Raw genomic sequence first — 11,997 nt, 5'->3', positions numbered from 1 at the left:
TGTTGTCGTATACAAATAAACCAAACCTATGCCTTACAGGCATTAAAAGTTTTAATCATGCCCCATTGTAGGTTTCGTCAGGTCTACAATGGAGAGGTTGGGTGATGCGGGGCAGGGTCCGACGTATCCGGCACAGATCGCCCATGAAAAATTTCTGACGGTGCTCTTCCAAATTTAATCAGAGTAGTAGATTGACACCTTAACCGCCTTGACCATCAAAACGTCGATTGTCGTTTTTATAGCCTCAGCCATCCGGCACTATAATAAAAATGAGAATAATAAATATTCTTAGAATAATTTCAAAACTCAATATTTGCATTATTTAATGTATTCAATGTGTAAGAGCACAATTTGCTAATAGTTACTTATATTACCTGTATTGAAATATATCTAGGAATATTTTATTTGTTTACGACAACGCGATACATGGGCAATCCGCCGAGAAGGTGCCTCCTGGGAGGACTTTCTATAGAAAACTGGCTGCTATTTCGGTGAAGAAAATCTGGAAAATGCCACGTGGCCAGTTCGTGGCGAAGCGCAAATCCATGACTAACTAACTACCAGTGTTTAGTGGGTTTATCCATTCGGCCACTGATGGGCGCATCCAAGAATTACATCATACTTGGAAATGTAATTGAAATCAATTATTTATTGCCTAAAAAATTTTGGATTTTATATAAATGTTTTCGTTGCTTTATTATTTGTCATTTCATTTCTCTACTAGATGAAACATCAAATTTTAAATTAAAAATAAAAATCTATAAAAATCAGCAAAAAATAATGTTTTAAATCTAACAATACAAAAATTTCAAAGTATTATGTAAGAGTTGTAAATTAACATGACTAAGAAAGAGAAATTTAGGTAAGAGATGAATAAATCCGGGACAGAAAACACGTTTCTTTTCGGATATTTAGGAATATAAGAACATTAAAATAATATTGTGGGCCTGGCCGAACCAACGATGAGCTTGATCGAAAATGCTCTATAAGCACTGAGAAAGAGTAAACAAGAAAGACATATAATATTTTTTCTACAAGATGTCTTTTTTACTCTATTGTCCAGTGGATATAGAACTAAAGAATAAAAAACAAATCATCAAGCCTATCGTGAGTTTGATCAGGCCCACAATGGGACAGCCAAATGATGAGAACGGGCCCCAACATATCCGGACGGATCACCCAGAAAATTCCTGGGATTTTTCGGCCCGTTCGGATTTATTTTCAAGTCCGGCAGAGCGGTAGGCTGTCATTTAGACGTGAAAAGATTATTTTCAAAAACATGTGGGCGTGGCTAGGAATTTCAAATGTTATATAATGATTTCGAAATAAATAAATGTTCAAGATTTAAGCATTATTCCTGACATGTAGCAGGATAATAACAAGCACTGCTGGCTGACAACAAAAAGTCTCCTCGGAAGTAAACTTCGTCTGATCACCACGTAAATATATTCTGGATATAAGTTATCATCGTCGAGAACTCTATCTTCAAGTTATTAAACTCACCGCAATAATTAGCTTTTGATATAATATTAATGTTCAGGATAAATTTTAAATTATTCAATATTAGTTAAAACTAACTTTAAATTATTAATTTTAATAATATTCAAGAATAATTATACTAAAATAAAAATTGTGTCATCACCTATTCCTAAAAATGAAAAATTTTATATTCGCTAAATTTTTAAATTTAAATAGTTATAATTGTATTAGTTATAGAACAAAACTATAACTTTCTAAGTTACAGTTTGAATCACTACAGAAAATTACACAGCATAGATTATTTGTTCCCAAATCAAAGTAATAGAATCGCCAATTTACACTGCGATTACTAGAAAAAAATTAAGCATTGTATCTTTTTCAATAATTTTAATAAAAATTTATTTATTTAAAAAATTTGGTAGAAAATTTGAATTTACAAGAAACACCTTTTAATTTTAAATTAGATCCGGATTTAAAAAAATAAATTGGTAATTGCTTGATGACATTTTAATTTTTAATCATAGTATACTGAAATTTGAAACTTATGCGATATTTAGATTTGATTTTTGAATAGTCTATGAAAAATAATTATTTAAAGTCATGGTTGAAAAAGTTTAATTGAAAGAAAGTAATACAGGAGCTATCCATAAATTACATAACACAGATATTAGTGGATGAGTACGCTGGTAACAGTTACTATACGTTACAAGAGAATGGGGCATTTACAATAATATTGAATAATGCTAGGGCCTTAAAACGACTGGTATTGTTTGTTAATTATTGCCGTTCTGTTTTTTCGTAACAAAATTAGATTTTCTTTTTTTTTTTTTTTACTGGAGTAAATGAATATTAAAATATTATTTTCAATATAAATACAAAACTAATCATATAAGCTGGTATATATAGATATTAAAAGCAAAATGTTCTGTCACCACAGCACACAAATAACGTAAATTTAAAAATTAATTTGATTTAAAATTTGAAAATTTCAAAACAACTTTTAAACTGTTTTTAAAAACATTGTTTTGATTTTCAATTGATTTGAGTTTAATTTTAATTTTAATTTAATGAATTTTGATTTTGTTTTAAATTTTAGTTTTAGTTTCGGTTTCGTTTTTGATGTAAAGGCCAGCGTTTTAATTATTATTTTTCGTTTTTATAATTATTTTTATTTATTTATTTATTGTTATTTATTGCCATTCAAATTCAAATTGTAATATAGGCTTAACTCAAGACTAATTGGTGCATAAGTAGGGGTTGCAATTCCTGAATGGATATTTACTTTCGGTTTTACGGAATTGTGATTTTCTCGATGTCAGAATCCCGAGATTAAAGAAAATGGTCTATTATTTCATATTCGTAAACTATAATTTAATATGATTTACAGATATAAAAAAATCTAGCAACGAGTTGCGTAATTTTCCAGCTGTTATGAGATTTTATTTAAAAAATAACTTTTATATTATTGATCATAATAAATAAAATTTTGTGTGGTGCCATCTGTTATGAGATTGTGTTGTAAAAGTTTTCTATAATTTTAATTATTATAAAATGGCAAAAGACTTAATTTTGAACGTAGAGATGAGTTTTATATACATATATAAGGTAGCTTCAAAAAGTTCCCGGAATTATACTGGGTTAGTCAATTAATGGCGATGAAAAAGGGAACATGTAATGCGTGTCTTAGCTAAACATGTCAGGAATAGAAAAATATGTTCAAACAAATCCCCACTCGCTGCAAAGATGACAACAGTTACAATTACTGTACCATTCACTGAAGATCGTGTTAGTGAGACGTGAAATGGAATCTGGCGAAAATGTCTGTGAAAAAACAACATGCAAATATCGAATTTTGTGTGTTATTGGGGAGAAAACCTTCTGAGATTTTGAAGATGCTTCAGGACGCCTATGTTGAGTTTTCCACGAAGCATTCTCTAGTTTATGACTGGCAAAAACTCTTTCGTGAGAGACGAGAGTGTATCGCTTTTGATTTGCGAAGTAGTCGTCCGTCGACATCAACGTCCGAAAAGAAACTGTCCGTTGTACGCGAGATTGTGAGGTCAGACAGGCAACAGTCAATTGAGCAGATCGCCAAGACAGTAGGAATTTTGGTTGAAAGTTGTCATTTCATCCTGCATGATCAATTGAATATGCACAGTGTTTGCCAACACATGGCGCCACGAATGCTCACGGCGGATCTCAGGAGGATTCTATCACTTCCCCCTGTTGAAAGATGCGGTCAAGAGAGGCCACTTCAAGAATGCGGATGAGGTTATACAGAGTGCGACATCTGCGTTGCAGGCGCTGTCTCGAGACGGCTTCCAAGAATGTTTTCATGGGCTATACCAGCATTGGCAAAAGTGTGTGATTGCCAAAGGACAATACTTTGAAGAACACGTTGCTTGATTTGTTAATTGTACACATACTTTTGAGTAATAAACCAATTCCGGAAACTTTTTGAAGCTACCTTGTAAAAGATTATAAATGCTAACAAGTAAAATCTTCATTAAGTTCGACCCCATACGAGACTTCACACATGACAACCCTTTATCTCTCCATTCCCTCGACCTTTTACAACCAAATTTAATAGCATCAATATCCCTTATACACAAGCGTCCATGCCAAATTTCGTTTCTTAATCTTCCCCATCCTGAGATATTAAACAAAATAGTAGCTAACACACACACACACACACATAAATATCCACGAAATTTTTTTGCAATTTATCTTTTTTTACTTTTTTGGTTCAGGTGGTCTCAAAACGTGGAGATTTGCAAAAACCTCAAAGGGTTAAATTTGACACGATTCCAATACTTTCCCTTGTTATGTTTACATAACAGCAGGGAAAGTGAAACATATGCAACTACGGAAGTGACATCGAGTTTATACAAAATCTATAAAAATTAATAAAAATAACTTTTCTTATCAAATAAAATTAAGATGTAGATTTATAAAGGAAATGTAAAGGAAAGTTTACTAACTAAAATGGTTTTTATGAAAGTGAGCAGTCACTTAAAGTTGTCCATAAATCAAATCCGCATTTTTCTTGAAATTTTTACTCCCCCTCTCCATCTTGTCCCAGTTTTTCCAAGTTTCCGTAACCTCCTCCCCTCTTCGGACGTCAAACAAAACTCAGTCGTTCTGAAAATCTTTATCACTTTATGAATAATAAAATATATAAACTGTATAAAATTTAATGAAGTAAAACACGTTTATTGAAACTCAACTCCCTCTCTCCCTTTCAGTGTGGACGTCATTTATGGACAGCTCCTTAGAAGCTATTCGCAAATTTTTTAAATATGTCCTTAAAAACCGAACTACTTCTACTGCTGCGTCACTCACTCGTGATCTCTATTGCACAGCACCCCTGCTGATGAGAAAGCCATTTCCGATTTTATACTAGTGAAAGGAATAGCTAGCAATTGCTAGATAGAATCTGCACACAGGTTTTCTTCTCTCGTCTATTTTCACGGAAATTATTTAGCTCTCGCGCCATGATAATGACTGATCGTTTGAATTACAGCTAGTAAAATACTTCTTGAAAGGAATTATGCATTGATAGTAATGATTGAATTGATTTATCTATATTCTCTGAATATGAAATTATGAATATGAAATATTTATGAAATATGAATATGAAATTGATATTTATGTTTAAAGTCATATCATTTAGTTGTAAGTACTGTACACTGTCAGACTGGGATGACTATGAAATCCTAAAATAGCGTAAAAATTTACATTTAAAACTTGCTGATTGTTATAATAGTGATATAGATGAAGTATCTTTATTCGAAAAAATAAAATCTCTACAATTTTTTTAAATAAAGTTATGTACAGTACTCCAGGGAAATTTTAAACTTTATTTATAATAATGGTTTAGTTGATTCTTTTCCAAATATAGCCATTTCTTTAAGAGTATCCATAATCGTTTATAAGAGAAGAGGAGGTTCAGGAAACCAACCTCGCCCATCAAAACATTTCATACGAGAACAAATATTAATACAGGTATCCCATGTTTAACGCGGGATTTGATTAACGCGTGAAATTAATTGCGGCAATCCCTTTATATACGCGGCAGAAGTTTTAATTAATTAACCGCGTTAATCAAGGGATACCTGTACGGTAATACCCCGAACTTACGCGATAGGTGGAACCGAGCGATAACCGCGTAAGTCGAATTCGCGTAAGTCGGGGTATAACTTCGCATATAAATACATACAAATTATTTTTAATTGGGGCCAGAGACTAAAGAAAACAAATTTAGAAAAAAAAAATGTTTTATAAAATCTTAGATAACATTGTTTTCATCTCAGCGATAATACCGTGACGTTTACGAATGATTCTTGAATTTAAAGATTGAGCATTTTTCACAGCTTCGAGAATTTTTTCTTTACCTTTCATAATTGTTCTGACCGTCGATTCTGGTAGATCAAACTTCTTTGCCAATTCACAAATTTTCATTTTTGTATCGAAGTCATTAATAATGTTAACTTTACATTCCAAAGATAAAGTTTTTCTTTTCTGTTTTGATGCAGAAGAATCAGTTCTACTTCGTTTGGATGACATAGTAGAGTCTCTCAAGTCTCCGTAGATATAACAAACAGAAATAAATAACACAAAATAAATTGTAGCTATGCGTCGATTCCGCGCGACATGTCCGAACATGTAAGCTGAACAATAGTGTGTAGGGGGTGAGTAATCAGAGTTGTCAGAGTAATCAGAGTTGCGTGGCGCTCAAACAAAAGACGAATCGTCGAGATTTGAAAATCGCGTAACTCCGGGTTCGCGTAAGTCAAGGTAGTGTAAGTCGAGGTATTATTGTATATGGAAACTAAGTAAGAACCACTGCAAACTATGCAGCTTTGCGAGAGCGAAACGCTAGTAAACGCGCTCTCGCAACGCTGTAGTTTACGGTGGCTTTTACAAATAATGTACAGTATTTATTATTTAAAAAATATCAAAATATAAGAAACAGTCAATATAAAATATTATTTTAATGTAAAATTATGTAAATTTACACCGAAATTTTGGGGTAAATTCTGGAAAACATTCCCAGAATTTTGGGGCGATTACCCCAAAATTTTTGCTCGCGGTTCACTGGTGGACAGCGATCGACGTCTTGCCTATACCCACTTTAAATAACGCCTGAACGCTTGGAACGAATTTTCATGTGTTTATATTGATAATTATAATATTAGATTGCCAAATTAAACTTTGTACTGTACTGTACCTAGGCCTATAATTTTTTGGGTTTTTCTCATTAGATCAATTACTTCTACGAGCATTATTGTTCACTCTTTTATCGGTAGGCTATCGTAACGCTAAACATTTATATTAATAGCGAGGTTGACGCCGAAGCGAAAACGCGAAAACGTGTACGTCGGACGTTTAGCGCCGCTTTCCTGTAAGCCTAGAAGTTTGACAATGGCGTTTGGAAAGTCAGTGGAATCATGCTCGACATTCCAAACGCCATTGTCAAACTTCTACGCTTACAGGAAAGCGTCGCCGAACGTCTGACGTATACGTTTTCGCGTTGAAAACTTCGGCCTCAATCTCGCTAATATAAAGCGGTCATTCTTATCCTGTTTTTTATTTGTAATACTTGTAGTTTGAACAGCCACAAACAACAAACAATAGAAAAATAGAATATCATTAATAATTAAGAAAATAAACATTTAAAGCTATTCAAATTTCGACAAGTAGCTAATGACGAAATTCCATAAAGTAAATAGATTTTCGCTGATTTTTCATGCTCTAAATTTTGACGCTCGAAATTTACACTATGCAATTGAATGTCTGTTGAAGTCTGTCTAACAGGAAGCAGGAACTTTATTCACTACAGTTCGGCTGACACATCATGTATCATATAGACATGTTGCTCAACATGGCTATATGATACATACATTTACTTTGAAATATCTGATATAGCCGCATCTAACATTCTACGATAATGAATGTAATGCGGTCTACTGTTTTGAGGTTCTTTTGCGGTCCACGTCTTACTACTATAATACACTTATATAATAATTGAAACAGTGATTTCAATTATTATATAAGTGTCTACATTTATTTTTATTTTTAACACAGAATATCGAAGTGCCATCTTATAGAAAGGAATGCTAATTATAATTATGTATCGATTTAATTTGTTTGTTCAATTTTTGATTAGGCAATTTTTAATTAAAACTAGTTAATTTAAAATTCACTTTAAAGTGCAAAACATAAATTTATGTAATTTTTTATAAACGATTTAAAGAAAAAAATTAACGAAACTTTTACAAGATCAAATTAGTTGAAAAGTGAAGGTCAATTCGTTCCAGAAATATACAGAAAGTTGTCTAGACGAGGTTATACTTCAGATAGAGCCGGTTCACCCATCAATGTTTGCTGAAAGACGAGAATCAGTTTTGACGTGTAAAGAACAAAATAAAACACGTAATAATCTATTGCCATTTCTGGTCTGTTTGTATATTAATCTTTGGACATTTCGTATTTCCGGCCTTATTTCAAAGGTTCGAACATTGGATCCATTGTAACCTTTATGATCTATTGTAACCAAGTTTTTTAAATGAAATGTTAAATTTAAAAAAAAAACCATTAGTAACTATAACTGATAGTTGTTTACATTTATGTGATATTTATAATATTATATTTAAATTATACAAATTATAAATTTTTAAAAAATACATTTAGTTTTAAATTTATATCTTTTGTTTACTGCTGAAAAGTAGATTTATTTTAAATTGTGTTATTACTGTTTATATTACAACATTTAAAATTTGTGAATAATTTTATAATCGCTATAAAATAAACTTGTGCAATATAAGTTTTACTTACGTATAGTATATTTCTGTTTTTATGTTGTTATTATTGTTTAAAAATAAATTCTACAATGAATCAATATATGATCTGAAAGCATGTAGAATTATTAAATAAATAAACTTAATTTGTTACAAACTCGTTATTAAATACTTGATATTAGAAAAAACAGCTAATTAATATACATATGTTTGTGATTAATAACTGTAAAGATGATTAAACTGTACGTTGTCAATTATTTTAACATATTAATTATTTATAATTTGTCATTTATTAAAATTTCAATTTTATCAAAATTAAATACTTTCAGATCTTCATGTTCTGCGATAAAGTTTTAATAGCTTAAAAATTCTAGTTTTAAGAATTTTTTTTTACTTTTTTTTGGATACAGATTTTATATATTTTGTATTGTTTAATAACCTAAATATGTAACATATTTTCACAAATGTATAATTTTCTACTTGAATATGTTAACTGAAAAATAATTTTCTTTTCAATAAATAGGAATAAATCAAAATTCAGACATAAAATCACTCACAGGTGTTATTAAGGTGGATTTAGATCTCACATAGTGTTTGACATATATTGTAGTTTCATTTTATATTGTTTTGGTAGGTGGGCAGGAAGTGATTTATACATTGAGATTTTCAATAATTGTTTTATAATTGTTTATATTGTTTTTACTTCCTATGGAGTACCTAATAAATTATTTTCATGAAAATATCTACTATAGGTACTAATCAGAATGTTAATATGTTTTATATTTGACATATTATTTTGTCTGAATTCGGTTGTTTGTTATAGTTAAAAACAACTTACAACATAATACGTTTTGATAATAGAAACTTATTATGTCATACAATAAGACTTATTCATTTTAAAACACCTAGAGAGGAAACGGAAGTTATTAACATTTCTGTCTTTCCCCTTTCTCATGCAATCCTTTTACCTGTTCGTGCCGCATTTAGGGTGCATACACTATAGTACCGATCGTGTCTTATCACATTTCCTCTTTTTAAATATTTATAAAATTATTCCTAATATTTTAAGTTAAGTAAATTCTATTCTTATTTTAAAATATGCCGTTTGATTTCTTGATATCAATATCTAGTCAGTGACTACTCTAGATATTCCATTCAGTTAGCGAATTTTCTTCAAATAGAATCAATATTGGTTAGATGTACCTTAGGTAGCCAAAATGGCGGCTCGTCTCTAATTCCAGCAAACAGAAGAAGGGAAACAGTGGGGACGCACGTTCTAACTTAACCTAACCTATTCTATTCTAATAAATTACCATAATTATTACCAACCAAATTATTAGAATAGGTTAGGTTAGAACGTGCGTCCCCACTGTTTTCCTTCTTCTGTTTGCTGGAATTAGAGACGAGCCGCCATTTTGGCTACCTAAGGTAAATCTAACCTCAATATTAATTTGACTTATTTAAAATATTCATAGATAATCTGATAGTTAACAATTCTGTATAAAATTGTATTTTATTGAGAATTTGATTATTTTAATTTTATAAAACTGATTATAGAAGTTCTTTCTGCATTGAAGACTGTTTCTAAAGAGACTTTCTAGCTTTCAGGTCCATTTGGCGCTAAGAACAAACTTAAATATGGCGCTTTTTGGATAAGCCTTTCATTAGTCTTTTATGATTTTTAAATTTGTAACAAATGCCTTTTATTAATATAATGCATATTATATTTCAAAATATAATTTTCATACTCGTATATGACAATTTTCTATGAATTTATTAGTTCGCTCGCGTAACAATTTTGGAAATTTGGTACCTCATCCTCTCGGCGTTTTGGGTGCGTATCCACTCTGCCCCTACCTTTCCACGGCCCTGACGGCTTTGATTTATTATTTTTTATTTGGAATAAATTAAAATAAAAGTTTTAATTACATGATTATCAAATAATAAAAAAAACAAAACATGTTCTTTTAATTTTAGAAACAAAAATTTGAAAACTAATATAATAAAATGAGGTGTTATATAGGCCGATTTCTTTTCATACACTCAGGAAACATTAAAAAACATTGACGGTTTCGGGGTTTTTTGTTAACCTACAATGTTTTCTATGCTTGAATTGAAATAATACTATTTTTAAAAGCTAACGGCTTTGTTATATTTTATTTATAGTTCTTAATTGCCCCAAATGAATTTAATTTCATCTAAATTTAAACATTAGCATTCCATATACTTAACTAAATATTGTTCCATTTATTCAAAACTATTAAGGCCAATACTCGTATCTCTTTTTCCGCCTCCGCAGAACTTCACTAACTTTTACTCCTAGTTTTTTCGGTTCAACCCTGATTCATTTAAACGAACAGAAAGTAAATATCAGAAAATAAAGATTACGATGTATTCTTTTACATATATGTTATAGATTATATTTATTGATACAACAGTGCTTAAATTTCTTTAAACTATTAAAGCTAAAATTATACATGATGTTGTATAAGCGTAAAAACATTTTATTTATAGATTTTATATACAATACACTTAGTTACATAATTTCAATAATCGACTTTAGTATAAAATTTTGACTTATAACATAGCCTACAACGTTTTTTCATCAGTTATATTAAATTTATTTGAATACAGTTTAAAAACTGTTTAAATCTTTGAAAGTATAAAATAATGATTTTTCCACTATTTAAATTAATTAATTAAAGCTTAAAATATTATTTTTAATAAAATAATTTTTAGGTTTATTCAGCGTTAATTTTACATACTGAAAATATATGTATAGGCCTAATTTTAATGGTTTATTTTAATGCATTTAATCAAATAATTAAAAAAAAACTAATATTTTTAATTTTACAATATTAAATTAAATTAAATTTAAAAAGAAATCGTTCAAAATAGTTTTAAATTATAAAATACTATACTTAATGGAAATTTAGATTAATTAATATCGTAATTAATTTGTTCAATTAACTAGAAATTAAATTTTAAAAAATTCCCATATTCGTACAATGTATGCTAATCAATTAGAATAATTTCTACACATTAAAAAAGTATAAAAATATATTAATATTCGATAAATATTTATTTCCAATAAATGAACTAATCAGGAAAACTTTTTTCCGCTTTCCAGAAATTATAGGTGTGAAGTTTAAAACCGTACATGACCTTGGACGATTTTATTGCATAAAACAAGGGAACCGGCTTTATTAAAGTAATAAATTGCCTTTCGATTGATAACACGAAGTAAACAAAGTTTACACTTATTCCAATAAAACAGAAATATTGTTTTGACGGAAGAAATAAATCGGAACTTTTGCTGGCGTTTACAAGCGCGGAAGTACGTTTATACCAATAACACGAAGGAAGCGACGCTATTGGACTAAGAACCGGTTTAGTGACTTGAGGGGTTCAGCCACGCAGGACGACCTGCGGTATGCAATAACACTGACGATTTATTCGTAGCCTTACGAAGGAAACATGGCGGGCGAAACCACGGTTCAAACAACACAGAAAACGGAGACTCGTACCAACGCTGGAATATCAGTAACAACGAAAACCGAATCGACTGGAATTTTAGATGGTTTGCATCTCAATCCCTGGTACTTTAAAACTATACCCGGAATTCTGAAACTTGTTCAATTGGTAAGTATTATGTAATTTATCCGTTTTACACCCCTAAATTATAAATTTAGTTTTTGCTTTTCATTCCGAATTTCCG

General features: G+C 30.4%; 1 protein-coding gene across 1 annotated transcript in view; it reads left to right on the top strand.

The window, feature by feature from the left end:
• Positions 1-1,378: 1,378 nt before the first annotated feature.
• Positions 1,379-11,997, top strand: part of LOC136970444 (CKLF-like MARVEL transmembrane domain-containing protein 8) — a 31,656-nt gene continuing 21,037 nt past the window's right edge. Inside the window, exons 1-2 of the mRNA XM_067264875.1 lie at positions 1,379-1,439; positions 11,410-11,921. Of these exons, the coding sequence (XP_067120976.1) occupies positions 11,757-11,921 (165 nt within the window). The 5' untranslated portion in view covers positions 1,379-1,439; positions 11,410-11,756. The remainder of the gene's footprint in view (positions 1,440-11,409; positions 11,922-11,997) is intronic.

This window comes from Centruroides vittatus, unplaced genomic scaffold (genome assembly GCF_030686945.1).
Source record: "Centruroides vittatus isolate TY-2023 unplaced genomic scaffold, ASM3068694v2 contig_199, whole genome shotgun sequence".
NCBI lineage: Eukaryota > Metazoa > Arthropoda > Arachnida > Scorpiones > Buthidae > Centruroides > Centruroides vittatus.
The sequence above is the reverse complement of the archived record's forward strand: the minus strand, read 5'-3'. Positions and strand labels throughout refer to the sequence as shown.